General features: G+C 50.1%; 1 protein-coding gene across 6 annotated transcripts in view; it reads left to right on the top strand.

Moving 5' to 3' along the window:
* Positions 1–4821: 4821 nt before the first annotated feature.
* Positions 4822–16465, top strand: part of LOC128275513 (voltage-dependent calcium channel type A subunit alpha-1-like) — a 41678-nt gene continuing 30034 nt past the window's right edge. For 3 of the 6 annotated variants that reach the window (XM_053014042.1, XM_053014040.1, XM_053014045.1), the window contains exons 1-2: positions 15257–15348; positions 15429–15701. In XM_053014042.1, coding sequence (XP_052870002.1) covers positions 15257–15348; positions 15429–15701 — 365 coding nt within the window. Of the gene's footprint in view, positions 5034–15168; positions 15349–15428; positions 15702–15904; positions 16006–16465 lie in introns of those variants that run through there. The other 3 variants (XM_053014043.1, XM_053014044.1, XM_053014039.1) reach the window with 2 other exon arrangements.

The following is a 16465-nucleotide window of genomic DNA, read 5'->3' as shown; positions in this document are numbered from 1 at the left end:
GCAATTGCAGCTCACCACCGACGCTGCCGTTGCCGCAAAGGCTTCAGTTACCCGTGCACCGTGAAACGAGTTTGGGGACGGTGTAGTAACGAAGCATCCTGCACCGCATCGTACGCCGTTAATGTATCCTGGCAACAAGCTTATTTACTTGTTTTACAACCCACCTCCGCCGTGAGCCCGGCAACCCGACCTGCTCGTACCGCTTTCCGCTTCCCGTGCATCCCGGAAGCTTTTAAGATCGGTGCTCTGCTCGGCGCAGAACGTGCGCGGGCGATACGAGCACGACCGTTTATGGATAGTTTCGTCAGCTTTCGTAAATGAAGCCAGGCCGGGACGGGTTTTCATTAGCCGTTGCCTAGGAAGTCCGTGCGTTCGCGGTTCGCGTTCATATCACAATTTCACGGGTTAACTGGGATTGCGGGGTACGTGAACAGGAATACAAACCCTTAAAGTTATCATATTGTGTTGCGTGTCATGTTCACTTCACCAGCAATTCTAGGAATTTTCAAACAATCGATTGTTTAGTTCATCGGTGGCAAGTGTTGTACCTACAACAAATGTTTTCTGGGCTGGCTTATTGGATTCCTTATTTACGCCGTCACGCTTAGAAATCGTTCCAATCTCATTGAGCTTCGTGTTTTTATACTCTTTTCTATATAAATGAGATTTTTATAACGAGACGAGTCGCAGTGAAGGCGACGCTAAATGGAAGCCAGAATTAGAGTACATATCTGAAGCCGAGGCAAAACGGTCGTCTTTTTTTCGCTCCGCTTTCGGCCGTCACTGCGGGACGACCGTTGAAGGCTCTCTGAATCAGGTCCGGTTTCCCACCCGTTTCCCACCGTTGTGCGGGTTGCGTTGCGCTCAATGTGCTGCACTTGATGCCTTCATCGAGGCCGTAGCTCTGGCGTAGCTCGCTGTCGGTCGGCTGACAGTCGAAGAAAATATGCTACTTTGCAAATTTTTTGCGGCCTTCTCCACGCTAACGGGAGGCCACGTGCGAAAGACGATGGGTGAAATTTTATTTTTCCCCAGCAAAAGTACAGTGTCATTACGACCGCGACGCTGGGGATGTTGCACAGAAAAGTGCATTAGTGAAATTAATTGAAACACAGCGCCAGCGTCTGGGAACGACTTTAAAACCGCTTCGTCGACGAACCGGGTCGGCGCCACCATTTGCGACAAGGCAGTCAGTTGTGGTCTAAAGGTGCCTAAGTTTTAACGACACATCAACACACACCGTGTGTTCCCATTTGACAAGGCACTCCAAAATCCGTGCAGGCTGATCGAAACTAACTAATGGAGTTCCGTAAAAGTATGCGAAGAGTTAAAATTAATTGATCTTTCTTAATCGTTTTCTTTACAGTTTGAAACAATGCCCAACAATCAACGGATCAGTTGACAATAGCAGAACAATTTACGAAGCTAGCAACCGAAGACACTAGGCAAAGGTAAGTACAATCAATGTCTACCGGTTTTTTGTGCTCTTCAACAACGAAAGGCGTGGCGGATTTTATCCGAAACGTGGTTCCTTTGGTTCGGTCGAAACGATCCCCAAGCTCGTTTATTTCAAGTCCCATCGCCGTGACAATTGCGGCCTTTTCACCGGCAGCGACGGCTGCTCGCTGTGGCTTGTCTAAAAAGACGTGCACAAAAGTTAAATTATACATGAACTTGATTAAAAGCGTATCTCAACAACAGAGAGGACTATAAGAGAAGCCTAAAAGTGCAAAGTCGAAGCAAGTGGATCGTAAAGTGGATAAAATAGTGAATAGCCGAAAAGTCAACTGCAATGAAGATCTTAGTTTAGTGCAGTTCTCAGAGCTGCTGCTTCGATACTCAACTTATTGCATTCGATCGACTGGAATATTTAAACGCGGTCTACAAGCTTGATTGTATTGTGGAGATGAAGACCATAATTACCATCACTTTTCCTGACCAACGTGGCTAAACTATTTACAGTCCACCGGTTATGGCACTTCAAAGCACATGCAAGGGTTTAATCTAAACCGTAAGATTATAACATTCTTTTGTAGTTTAGTTGCTATTTACGAAACGGAAGTTGTTCATTAAGAATTTATGAGGAGGTTTTGGATAATGCACGGTACGAATGAAACCATACGAAACCAAGTTTCACATCCAACCTCACATACATGCACTGAAGCAAGCGCAGACATGAAAACATGTTCTATTGTTTACGAGAAAATAAACGGCCCAATATCCCGTAAACACCTGTCATTCGGTCCTCCTACAGGAAGCAGCAATCCCCGCGGGAGCTTTGGTGCTGTTGCCGGACGCAATATAGTATGTATCTTCAGAGCCTCGTACGTAACCGAGCGGAAGGATACTATCGAAAACAGATGGGAGATATTGAAACAGTTTTCTTGCAAGAACTTCCGTACAATTTTTGCCGCTACACAACCGCTGCATCCGCTTGTTCCGACGGGTGGACCTTCCGGTACCGTCGTTGCGTTTCCCGATTTACGGAATCACTTACCGTGCGCTAATTTGCACAGGCAAAGCGACAATTTTCCGCCATCCCATGACGGCCCCAGTGCCGTCTTCGCTGGGCTAACAGGAAGGAAAGTACAAAACCAGATTGCTCTTTGGCGCGCAGCATAAACCCGGAGCAACACGCGAACAACAGCGTCTGAAGGGAGTGTGCACGGCACGTCGCGGAAAGGACAAACTTTTTCACCCGTTCCGTGCACTTTATGTGCATTTGATGCATTCAGCGCAGGGCGTCGAGCAACTGGAAGGGGAGCTTCAAACGAACGAAAAATGTGTCGGATTGCAATTGCGACATGGACATGTGCTAGATATGAACCGAGCAAGTACCTAGGGCTTGTTTCGTTCTATACTGCACGGCTTGCAACCTTCCAGGCGGCATACCTTTGGTTTGTAGCGGAGAACACAAGAAAACTGCGTCGAGGGAAAATATTAAAGCTGCTGGTAACAGAAGTTTTAAAGTCACACACACTCACAGCGCTTTTGAGGTGCGCTAGACAGGCTATTGTAGAGATGCAAAAGGCGGCGAGACTGTCTTTAATGCTTTTGCATAATCGTAGCACTTCCTGACCCAAGAAAAGAACTTCAACAGCATGGCCTAAGGAACCTTTGTCGAATGCTTCTTTCTAGTCTCGGGATGCGGGCTGTTTTCAGGACCTTAGATAGGGCTGTCCCATTGCAGCTGTCCGAAGTTGGTGTCCTTATCGCGCATCAGAGGCCATCAGAGTTTTTCTTTGGAAGCGTACTTTAAAAGCACATTCTTTCACCGATGCTCCTACTCATCGCTCGGAACTTTCTGCAACAACCCTTTCTAAAATGCATTTTATTACCACCCTATGGCTCTATTGGCATGCGATCGCCATTGTTAAAGTGAGGCCCCGGGCTCCGTAGAAAGTTTTACGATCGTCGACCAAGGCGAGCGCGACCAAGAGACGCCGGTCAAGCAACGGCCAGCTATTCGGAAGCAATTTACTCATCGATTTCTTGTTCATCGGTTTATGGCTCCAATTTGTTGCGCCATTAAATGGTGCCATATTCATTGACCGTTTCCCGGGTGGCAATCCTTGGTCAAGCTGGCCAGCCGAGGAAACTTTCTCAACCGTGCAGCCTGGTGCAGCGTTATAACAAGTTGCCTCTCGAGGTCCGAATTTCTCAACCCCAAGTGCTAAACAGACCCACGCGGTTTGCACCGGAAAACGAGCATCGACCGCATGATTTACCGAGCGCACGGTGCTGATGAATTTATGAAGTGGCACCGATGCTGCGGCAAGCTCACGGACGGCACGATCCTTCCCTGGCCGTGGCGAGGCCACCCTAAGCAGGTGGTTTAATTTTTTTTTCTCGCTCCTCACCCCAAGGGCGCCACTTGTTGTTGATTTCAGCAGCGTTATTCATTTCCGGGCGTGCAACGCTTTTCCGGGTCGGGTGTGAAGAAAGAAAAAACTCGACCCCACCGGTGGCGGCCGGAAATGTGCGGATGGGGTGGCAGCAAAATAAAATAAAGCGATTGCTGGTGCGGTCCCGGTGTTGACCTGGTAGGTAGGTTCTTGTCTAAGAGCCCCTGGCCGACCACCGCAGTACCTCGAACACGTCCGATGAATGGTTCACTCCGTTTAATGGTAGTAGCGGCACTATTTTTCTTTCCCAAAAGAAAACCGCCCATTAGGCAGCGACCGGGTGGCCGACCGTTGGGTTGGTGCTAGGGGTTCGCCCGGTGGGTTTCGTTAGCAGCGAAGAGGGTCCCCCCGTGTTGTGCCGAGGTGTGACCGATGTGAGTGAAGCGGCTGTTGTAGTTTTGCCTTTCCTTTTCCTCCGTCACCCGGCTTGCTGCTAATGGAAAATGGTGTCCGGGATCAACTGGTTGTGCGGCGAAGAATCTACGCGTCACGGTTGCAGCTGGCGCAAGACGCTTCCTGGCGCGCACAGGACGATCAGAGCCGTTGTTGCAACTCACCCATTCTTTTCATAACTTCATACCATTACTAGTGGAAAGTTCATCATTCCTTTTCTCGTGCTGGGGGCCCACGATGAAGCTGGAAAGCTGACGCAGCATATGTGAAACCCGTGTTCATAAAGTTTCTTTGGCCCGCTGGCTGGCGCATTGTTAGCGACCACTGAGGGGTTTACAATTTGGGCACCTCATTAAAAGGGGACGCGAAGCAACCGGAAGCGCGACCTGGTTGTTCCGGTTTAACAAATGTTCTCCCAATTACAATCCTCACTAGTACGAAGATCGTGGGCACTCTTGATTCACAATAACGACACATTGTCGTTTACCGTTTTCTAACACAAGTTTTCCTTAATTTCTTGCAGATGATCGGCAGCGTAGGAGGTCGACACATGTCGACCCGCCGCCGCGGCTCGTCACCGATGGTGCGGCTCGGCAACAACCTCAACCTGCAGCTGGAGCCTCCGGATGGGTTGAACACACCGCGCGTTTCGCCACGGCGACGGCGAGCCGTGACGACAAGTGACCATAAAAGCTGTGCATTAATTCAAACAAGACTGAAACTAGGAGACATCATGTAAGTATCCCTGCCTTTATAGGATGCACGAGCACGAGCGCGTTAGTCACACTCGTAGTCTCGTAGTGTAGGGGAGTATTTTGTAGCAACTCGAAGTGTCTCGACTAATGGGAGGTTCATGTCCAAACTAAAAGCAAAGCCTTTGAAATATTTCACTGGCGTAAACACAACTCGTGAGCCACCGAAGAACCACTATCTGCAGTGTTGAAATGGTGCATTATTGGGGGGATTTCTGCTTTGAAAAATACTAACCATAAAGGTTGGATTGTGGATTCCTTACTCTTATAGATTTATTAAACATTTGCCTTTTTTATTTCAATGGAGGCGCCTAATGTTTCACGACGCTGTCCTGTTTTTCGTACTCGTAGAATACTGAATTGCGTGTAGTAAATATTTAAGTATTTTCTCCAAAAATGTCCTTACATTGTTGGCTTAGCATTGCTTAGATGCCTTGCGATTTGTGTGAACTCTGGAGTTTTACTGCCAATGGAGGCGCCTGGTGCTTCATCGTAAACAGTGCTTCTACTATCTCTCATGCAGCGTCCATTCAGCAAGCGTTTCGGCTCAATCTCCCATTTACGACCCGCGGCACGTGTTCTTTGGCATCGCGTCACTCTGTTTACAAACCGCGACCGACCGCCTTGTGCCTCGCTGAGTGCCACCTGTTTCGACGGCTTCGCGTTTACAGCGGCGGATCGGCCTGAGTCGACGAGTCGTAATCAGCCGACCTGCACGCTGCACGTGCGGCGCCGTTTTCGTGTGTACGTTCGTGAGACGGTGTGCGTGTGCCGGGGAACCGGAGCTCGGATGAACGCCCCCTGCTGAGTGGGCCGACCGAGTGGGAAAAAGGACCTTCCCCATCGGTTCGTGGCGCATTCGGTTGCCAGACACGGAAGCCCTCAGCACGTATCTCGCGCCGTGACGGGTGTGCCTGTGAAGTGAAGAGAAGAAGAAAAGTGACCAGTGAGAAGACACAGTCTCCATTGCTGTGAAAGGCGTGTGTGAATGGTTGGTATGGAGCAGTGGTTCCTTGATTTTACAGCGTGTGAAGTGATTTGGGGTTCGTTTCGAGCAGCATGGTAGGCCTTGTGGGGCCACCCGCCCGCTCCGTCTGCTGCTAGTGTGAAGGTGACAACGTGGAACGAAAGGCACGCTTGGATGGAAAATTTCATCTTTCGGACGTGCCATCGTTTCCAGTGGTGTGATTTCGGAACCCACTACAAGGGTCCATCGTTCAGCTTTCGAGTAGTGCAAAAGTGGTGCTGGCCAAGAAAAGTGCTATCCACAGGCCGCCCACGCCCGGTCGGGGGAGGGATTGAGATTTTCTGAAAATTTAATTACCTTAATTTGATTTGAGTGAGGCAAATCGTGCTGCTGCTGCTGCGTTGAGGTGCTGGAATCATCGTAGTAGGAGCTGCAAAGTGGGAAACAAAGTATAGGCTACTCCGACATCAGGAGAAGCCATTTTGGGTGGTGGTTGTCAGTGTGCTCCCGTTGTGTGCGGTTTCTCCAAAGCTCGCTGGCTGGCAATCAATGCATTTTCAATTATGCTACCGAGGGCAGTGGAGCACAATTGATTCCATGCCCCACGGGGTGGGGGCAAATGGGCCCATTCCCATTGAAGGGCGGCCACTGCCATCGTGGGGTCGGTCGGGCCCCACCTACCCGCGCCCTTTTTGCCCGCTGATTTCCATTTCGTTCCAAGAGCGGAATCGCATTTAACTGTCACTATCAAGACGACAAAGACCAAGAGAGAGAGAGAGAGTGAGAGTGAGAGCGAGAGAGAGAGCAGGAGAGAAAGAAGGAACAAAGGAGCGAGAGCGAAAAAAAAAAACAGAGGGTGAAGATGTTCGGTGTAGCTGTGTGAGTGCTGCAGTTCCATTATCGGATCGGAAGTGGAACAGCTCGTGGGCTTTGAAGTGAGTGAACGAAACAAGAAAGCTACAACAATAACGTGTGTGGCTGTGTGCGTGTGTGTGTGGTGGTGTTGGTGGTGGCTTTGGAGCCCTTGTTGCAAGCACCGAGCGAAAGGGCCATGTGCGTGAGGGGGCAGTGTGAAAAAGCCATCCCCATCCTTCTATTCTTTCGTTCTTTTTCAGTGAGCGCACGGCAGACGGTGTCAAGTAGGCGAGCGTCAACAATCGAGCGTCGTACGGTGGTGTTGGTGCTACGCTGGCTCCCCCAGGCACAGGGCACAGCGGTGGTTGTCGCTGCCGCTGCCTTGTTGATGCCTGTCGGGTGAAAGAGAGAGAAAGAGTGCCCTCCGTGCGAGCTTCGGCGCGCCATCTGGTGGCCACTCTGGAGGCTCTGGTGTAGTTCCGTGAACGTGAAGTAACCGACCGACCGGCGGCCGACCGAAAATCGGAACTAACGTCAACCCGTTTGGCGTGTGGTGAAGTGGTCTCGTCTGTGTGTGTGTGTGTGCGGCATCCTAAAGGAGGGTACATAAACCGGAACCGGGCGCGCAGTGACGCGGTCGTCGCAGTGATAGTGTTGTGAGCGTTTGTGAATCTTTGTAACGTAACAAATATGCCACCGAAAGCGGCCAACGAGCAGGCGGCAGTGCCGTGCATGCATAACGACGTCGGTGGTGGCTTGGTGTAACCAATATGGCCCACTGGTCGTCCATCGTGGGTACTGCACATCGCCAAACACTGACGGTGGGTTCCTGTGCACCGCTCCGTGTGCGCACCAACACAGCAGTAATGGCCGAAGGGAAAGAGTATCGTCACCCTGGCAGCGTCCTTCGAGGCGCGAGGTGCTGCTATGCAAAAATTATGTCCCCCACAAGTACCGCGAGTGCATGGAAAGCGAGCAGCGAACGAGAGAGAGAGAGACAGAGAGAAAGAGAGAAAATCAATGCACTCATTGCTATTTATTGAACCGATTTGTCACCTTGTGGTCCTTCCGGTCGCGTCCCGTGCCAATGTCAATGGTTTTCGTGCGCCAGGAAGTAGGTCGCCCTCGCTGTGGGCTAGTGGGTTGAATGGCGCACGAGAGTGCTTGAAGGGGGTCGCTCCGGGCGGCAGGCAGCGAACTCGCAGCGCTCAAGTTGTTAAAATACTGGTCCTGAATACGAAATACGGGATTAATTCCAGGATTGCCCGCTTTATTTCGGGCCCTGCCCACTGGAGGCAGCAGGCAGACAAAAAGAGCCACGACGTTCACGACCACAGGAAGCCCGTAGGAAAAATAGGTTAATGTGAGCAAAAAAAAATTTCAATCTATCGGGCCGAAGCTATCGGACCTTTGGGGGAGCTTAGGTTTACCCTCGGTTTCCACATGGTTTACTAAAGCCCTCCTCACCAGATATGGGCGAATTATTACTTTGATCCGTTCCGTCGAAGCATATCAAGGATTAGCGTCGGCTGCTAGCCCACACGCAACACTGGGCCTTGTAATGGGGCAGTCCAGGCCTAGCGGTGGCATGCCCGTAAGCTGTTGTTGGTGTGAAAACCCCATTGTGCGTTATCTCTTTGGCAACCCTCTCCTTTCAACTCCTTATTGCATGATTGCCGGGCTGTTGGGTGTTATGTGAGCGAACGATGGCTTAATTAGGAAACCAAAACCAGGCCGTTTTAAGTTTCATGACCTTTCTGTCGGCAGATATCCGACACACCGAGCACCACTCTTGCGAAAACGAAACTGGAGCTCGTGACTTACTGCGGTGATGCATCTACGAAACTCAAACCTTAAAGTTTCTGTCCCTGTGTGGTTACTTTTAGGGTTTATAAAACTAGCTTCCTTACTGGCCATAATTTGCGAGCGTAAGCGTTTTTGTTTGCGACATCGCCAGCGCTGGAATCGGTTGCACCACAGAGACACTGCAAGGCTTTTGTTCGAGGTGCATCGCATGACGTGTCCTAGATTTGGCCAGCATTCTAAAGGGACCCCCTCTCGTCTGTCACTGTCACGTTGTCAGGAGTGTCGAGATGGTGGTGGTATAAATGGCGAAGCTACGCTATTCATGTTCCCCCGGGAAAACCGACCGTGGTTATGAAATGACAAAAACCTCAAAACAATAGGGGGAGGGTGGGTGTCTTGTGAGCGGTCAGCGCTTTAAAGCACAATCTACAATTGATTGGTACCGTGGACGGGGGTGGACGTATGCCAAGAATGTGCCATCGGCAGCAAGCATCCATCCTGCCGGGGTCCGATTCGCTTCTTTTCACGCGGCTCTTTTTATGCACACTCCGGGCGCCACCATCAATCTTACACTTTAGCACATGTGCCAATAGGGTTTCTGGTTTCCGGCACTCAGGGTAGGCAAAATTAGCAACACTTCCCGGGAAGCAGCGTCGGGCTAATTTATGGCGGATCGAAGTACAATAGAGTGCAGTGTAGGGTTGTCGGCGCAAGAGATTTTAACCCAAATGATCGGCCGCCGCACGGTCAGATCGCACACGTGCGATAGGGGCCCTCTGGGCGCGAGAGCAACCTTCAAGAAAATGGCGCTGACGGGGCGCATTTTCCTGCACGAGCGTCTCGAAACAATGTGGCCGCAGAGTACCGGAGGAGGCCAGCCTCCGCCTGTAAAATCAATAAGCGCGAACGTACCGTGGGGCAGCACGTTCAAGGGCACGTCTTTATTGATCTCGGCCGCCTTTGAAGATCTTCCACGTGCCGCCGGTACCATTAGCAAGAAGGCTTAATGAGAAGCAATTGGAAGGCTTTTAGCAAAGGGCGGAACTGGGTTACGGAAAAGTCGCACCACCCGAAAGCCGATCGATTAACCGTTTGATGGGCCGTTTCGCGGACCTTTTCGGGGTCCGTACGTACGCGGTGAGAAGTGAACTGTTTTTAACACACAAAAAATGTTTATAAAATCTGTATGCGACTTTCTATTTTATTCAAAGTATGTGCCATCGCTAGCTATACATTTCTTCTATCTCTCTGCTAAATCATGAATTCCTAGATGAAAGAATTCTTCGTCTTTTTAAGTAAACTAATTAGTCATCCCATTTCGACTTCCTCGTAGAAAAACGAAGGGATGCTTAGCTAATACGTGTCCCATCGATGAAAAAGAATGATATTCGGAAAGAGCCAAGTCTGGTTAAAAACGCGGGGAGGGACAGCAGCTCCCATCCAAGTGATTTGATAGTTTCCTGAAACTGTTTTGCTTTTTGGGCACATGTCAGCATCATTTAACGAGGTACCAGGCGCCTCCATTTTAGAAAACAGAAACAGCTTTTGGTTGTTTTTCGATCAATGCATGGCTCAAATTGATCATTTGTTGTCAGTAGCGATCTGAATTAACGTTATCATTAGGTTTTAGGAGCTTGTGAAACACCACACCTTTCTGTCCCATCAGAAAGTTCGTTTTTTGGAGTCCTTCTACGCTTTTTGTTTGTTAAGTCAAAATCGCCATTTTGAAATTTCTTAAACACTTAAAGCACTGCGATCTTCCAAAAACAATTCCCGACAAGCATTTGGTGCGATTCCGAAGCAGTTTTCTTCAAGAGGTAGCAGAAAAACTTTAATCCCCGCAAAACGTCACTTTCAGGCACAAAAGTTAAAATGGTCTAACCCTGTCAAAGATGGGTTGCAAACCGAAATAATTTTTTTTTCGACCTGAAATCATTTACCTAATGCCAACACAAGGTAATGATGAATGAACAGCAAATCTGGGAAGTCCCAATCGGCAGGTACAGCCAAAATTCACTTAACAGTTTACTTCTCAACGCATAGACCTGTAATGAGTCAAGGTGAAGTTTAGGTGAACGAAAGTTCACACACACGAAGCAGGCGGCCAATCGTTCCGAATCGGAGCCGTCGACCATCGCAACCGATTCGATTCGATTCGAAATCTGTATCGAGCGTATTAAATTGGATTGCTTTGCATGGACCGGGCTCAGTGTTCAACCACGAAATCGGTACCATTTCCAATCGCGCGCCAACGGAACTCAACCGACGCAAGTAATGAACCATATCCGTTTCCGGACGTGCGTCCAGCACGCGGTGGCGGAACGAAAATAAGCACTCTTCCGACGACTGTCATCAATTTCAGAGCCAGCCGAAGAGGGAGAAGAGCACACACCCACCACACAGCGTCCCGGGCTCGGCCAGCATCACATTCCTCAGCTACCGTGGGTGACCACCCACCGAAGGAAGTGGGCGCCCAGTGTCAATTTCGCGCAAAGTGATACCGGCTATAAATAGAACAGTGTCCCGTTCGCGTCCCGGCTTACGCTGACCGGTCGGCGCGAACTGCCGGCATGGGTATAATTTTCCGACCACACAAGACAGCCCATCCTGGCGCTGGCCGGTCGGCTGGAGGGCTGGATCGGGGGGGGGGGGGGGGTCTGCCTCCGTCGCCGTCGCCGTCGATAGCATGTTGCTTCGGAGCCCTGACCATAAAGAGTTGCCAGCCGGAGTCCGCATACGCGAACCGTTATCCTTCGGCTAATGCGAAGTGGCGTTCAGCTCTGGGGCCGTCGGGGCGGTCGGACTTGTTTATGAGTTGACTTATCGATTATTGTTGATGCAGCGCCTACGGTGCCGCGATTATCACTAACCCTCGGTGCTATTTTAAGGGCCCGTTTCCGTTGCCCGGTCTCGCGGCACTCGTTTTCCGATTTCGTCTGCCTTATGTTTGGGAACGAGGAGCTCGCATTGGCGAGCCCGCGAGGACGCGCGCGGTTCAACGGGAACCATGACGGCGACGGTATGTGAAACCGACCTATCGATGTCGAACGAGTACGTCCGTGACGTAATGCTGGGTATGCATAATTGAGCAAAAACTGGTGCTGCTTGTGAGAGACAGCGCACGAGAGAGAGAGAGAAAGAGAATGATTATTGTATCGTTTATTGGATGACGTATGTCCCAACAGCCCACAGCGGATATACTTCTCACGAAAGGGTCATGCAAGTTGCCGTCAGCCGGTGTGATGGTGTGTGATTTTAAAAATGCCTTCTCTTTTATGTACATTATCGTGGGCACAAATTAGTGTCGGCAGCTAATGGCCACAAATCGACCATAACATGTAATGAACATGACATAACATGTAATATTTGGTATTTATTTGTCTGCAACGTCGAGAGTTAACCGCACCAAAAAGGTTTGCGGTTTTGCTCCGTAAATTCAGTATGTGGAGCTTTTAAATGGTTGAACAGCAAATATCGATTAGCAATGCAAAAATTAGTATTTCCTCCTATAGTATTAGTAAAAGATCAGCATTTGAACTCGTTGTTCGTACGTGGCCGAGGACACGTCAAATGGGCATTGGGGATAGGCGAGAGCCGCTTCTGTCTAGGGAGCTATTGGCACGGCTCGATGCGCTCTATCACGCACTTATTTAACTGCCACGAGCAAAGCTTGTTGTAATTGTAAAACAAAGGTGTTCCCTGCTTTTAAAAATGCTTTACGAGATAATTCGAGATCACACACAATTTTATCTTCTGAAAAGTGCGATGATTTAGATTATTTAGATTAACTGTTGGTCTTTCTAGGCAATATTAATAATTGCGATCGTAATGCTTAAGAATGTTGCAGTCAATTGTTGAGAACAACTTTCACGAACAAAAACATTTACTTTTAATTAAATGATTCATGTTTCAATCATGGATCGAGCAGAAGTTTGTGTAAACTGAAAAGTTACATCCGCCAACAGGCAAATAAATGCCTTAACCTAGCCGTTGGACGTTACTGGCTCGTTCGTAGATCATCCGTATTTGCGGAACCGTCGAATCCTGTCGGTGGTTCCAATTTGAGCGCAAAACTTAAAGTTGGTCTGTCCATTCTAATAACAATGAATAAATAAGCGCTCGACTGTAACATCAACAAACCAGCGCCACTGATTCGAACCCCCTGAAACGGCGGTCTCGTGCCCGGCGTAGTGCTCGCCAAATGGTGAACCAATAATTTGTCACGATGCTCGACACGAAACAATTTGTCTCCAATCGGAACTCAACGGAACGGAATGCTAAACATGTTGACAAAACGCGCTACACACCTATTTTCTTCTTCTGGCCTTCTGGCGACACTGCCTTGAACGGGTGGCACTAGACTAGTCGTGTCGGGTGGTCGACCGTTTAGTGTCCCGATTGCTCGCGTGGACTCGATGGCGCAGGAATTATGTTTTTACCACACTTTACGACGGTAGCATGACATGCGCTCGTTACTTCGGTCCCCCGAATCCCGGGCGCCGGAAATGACAATCATACCGCGTTGCCGGGCCAGGGCCGGATGGTATGTAATTCACTCACTTTCATCGCTAATCGTAATTTTTCCGCGACAGTCAAATCGTGACACGCAACGCCGCTCGCCGACTTTGGGCCGACATTATGCGAACGGCGCAACAGTTGATTCTATTTAGAAACCGCTACGGTAAAGTACCTAAGCCGAGTGACATCAATCTTCTTGCCTCTTTGGTGGTGGTCCTTCACGCAGTCAGGCTCTGTTGCTATTAAAATAAATTACGAGAGCAACATGCTTGCTGCTGAGCCCCTAGCCCGCTCCGTCGCACGGAACGTGCGGTAATAAATTGCTTTTATGCGAGAACGATGAGCGGCTCACTGCGAACGACGATCACATTGATGGCTAATGGAAGGGATTGAGCGAAGAAGTGTCGTTGTCTGTAAATCGCCACTTCGTTAAATCGTTCATCTCTCGCTATCGCTCATCCAACGAACTGTACGATTTTCTTGCCTTTTCCGGTTCTGACCATCGTTCCGCAAGTGTTTTCTGTGTCACGACACCGGACGCGGCCCGCGTGACATCCGCGTGCCGGGCCCATAGAAATCAATAAAAATTAATCATAAATCATGGCAGTGACTCCCTGCAGGTCCTAAGCCCAAGAATACGGTTTGCCCGAAGCATTGCTTCCCTTTCGTGACTGCAACCCATATCCATCGGCGCGCTAAATCCAAAGCACTCTACCGGAAATGTGGGTACGCGATTCCGGAAAAAAGTTCCTGCAAATATGTTGCCCGCCGAGCGCTGGAGGCACGATTGCGGCAGGAAACCATTGCAAACACAAGGCCAAACAGCACTCAGGCCGGTGCCCAGCTGATGGGCCACCAGGTGATCATGGCTGGGCCGAGTTTGCAAGCGCCGTTGTCAATTTGCAACTTGTTTGAATGAAACACACAAATGAGTTCGCCCGAGGACACGGCCGCCGGTTGTTACTGAGTAATGGGTCTGCTGGAAAGGATTGATATCACCAGTGCGTCCCACGGCACTGGAGCATCTTGCCTGCTCGCTCGGGCTGTGACCCAGTTACCGACTCACGGAAACGACCGTCGGCAAGCCGTAACCGAGCTTTAACTTCGCGTATAATAAACCCGACAGTCGCCCACCGGCCGGTTGCGCAACCGGCTGCTGCTTTACGGCAATTGCTATTTATTGCCACACGGTACGGCCCGTGTTGACCCGTGTCCTTAATCTCATCACTCAGGCAGTTTGATTACACACTGACTTCTGGTTCGTCTAACGAACCGGAAGTCGTATTGTCATATTGTTGCCACGCACACACTAACGAACGACGGGATCGAATGCTCTCGAGCAAATCGAGAGCACAACATCCATGTCATGTTGCACCATCATCATCCTCATCCTTGCCATCGTCATCTTCATTATGGAAGTGAAATCCTTGAATTGGCAGCCGTTGGCGTATCGTACCTGGCGGCCCTCGGTCTTGGTGCTTCAGCGGACGCGATGCGGATTTAATGGTAGTTACACAATGGCTGGCAAATGCCTGGCCCGGCCCCTGGGCACAATGAGAAGCGGAATCTTGGCCGCGGTGCGATGTATGCAAAAAACGAAACGGAACGGTGATTCGTGTTTTCCGAGTCCGAGTCCACGTCGGATTATGTAAGAGGCTTCAGACTGAGCTTGATTGATCGCGGGATATTCAGCCGTTGCCGTAATTGGTGCTCCACACGGTGAAGGTGAACACACGGGTCCTGGGACGGGAGGCAGCTAATTTTAAGATCCCATTTATCGTAAAACAACGTTTCGCAGGACCTAACTAAATCGGCTGATACTATTTGAAAGATACGGAAGCCACCGAGGCTTTGCCGGGGAACGGTGCCACTCATTAAGACCCGGAGTCAATCATCAATCATCGAAAAGACGGCCTACCGTGTCCATGATACATCCTTGTTTACTTACGCGGTTCTCTCTCTCTCATTGCAGGTTAGAAGCGGCTCAAAAGGCGGCGCTCGAGCGGACTTCGAACGGGGCTCAGTTCGGACGCAAAGGAGGCCACTATTTAGCTGATAGAATGGGTGGCCCCAGCAGTCAGGGGGGTCAGCCTCTGCCCGGAGGCGGACCCACCTCGTTGTTTATTCTATCCGAGGACAACATTATTAGGAAGTGCGTTTGCGTCCAGCCAAAAACGCGGCCCGCCCGGAACTCACCTGACCGCCGGCTTTTCGTTTTTTTTTCTCTCGCAGATACACCCGGTTCATCATCGAATGGCCGCCCTTCGAGTACGCCGTGCTGCTGACAATCATTGCCAACTGTGTGGTATTGGCTCTGGAGGAGCACTTACCTCATGGGGACAAGACGATACTTGCTCAGAAGCTGGAAAAAACGGAGGCATATTTTTTGGGCATCTTTTGCGTCGAAGCATCACTGAAGATCCTCGCCTTAGGGTTTGTAATGCACAAACACTCCTACCTCAGGAACATATGGAACATAATGGATTTTTTCGTCGTAGTTACGGGGTAAGTGCCGGGGTTCGCGGGACCAGGGTCTGGGTTTTTGGGGAAGGGTAGTTCGCGAGTATACTAAACGCCGCCGAGAAGGTGCCACTGGCCTGTCTACTGCAGGCGGCTTCCCAATGAGTTTGGGACGACCCGATTTAGCGGTTTGTTCGACGATCCCGATTCTAACCCCTCTCTAACCCGTCCGTTCTCGCAATACACAGTTCAATGACTATTTTCGCCGAGGCCAATGTTGATGTTGATTTGCGAATGCTTCGCTCCTTTCGTGTTTTGCGCCCCCTTAAGCTGGTTTCACGGATTCCAAGTAAGCCGCCCGTAGTCGCCAGCCGGTTTGGTTTGGGTTTGGGACTTCTTTCCCCGCTCTTTTTTCTGTCACTACCGTTCAGCAACCTTTCTTCTAGTACGTACTAGCCGAGCCGATAGTCTTACCTAGCGCGCCAGCCATAGAGCCAGTAGTGGAAGCAATTACTACTAGAGTCCATTGCGTTTTGCGTTCGTGTTGTTGCGTTGTTTCTGGTTTCTGGCTGTTGGAGCTACCGAGCCAACCAAATCCTTCCCAGTTCTAGGTTGTGTGTTGTCCTTTCTGGTCGCCACCAGAACCGCCGCCGTATGTGTCAGTCTGATGGTCAGCCACGCTGCCAAAGTGTGGCAGGAGCGCTTTTGGCAAGGTCACAAAGTGTACGCTTGACGAGGCTCTAATTCGCTCCCCAAAAAGCAAGCCGGGAACGTCCTGTTGGCTGACATCGTGGTTCAATCGGGCCGTG

Source organism: Anopheles cruzii, chromosome 3, assembly GCF_943734635.1.
Source record: "Anopheles cruzii chromosome 3, idAnoCruzAS_RS32_06, whole genome shotgun sequence".
In the NCBI taxonomy this organism is placed as follows: domain Eukaryota; kingdom Metazoa; phylum Arthropoda; class Insecta; order Diptera; family Culicidae; genus Anopheles; species Anopheles cruzii.
This window is presented reverse-complemented; position numbering and strand designations above follow the sequence as displayed.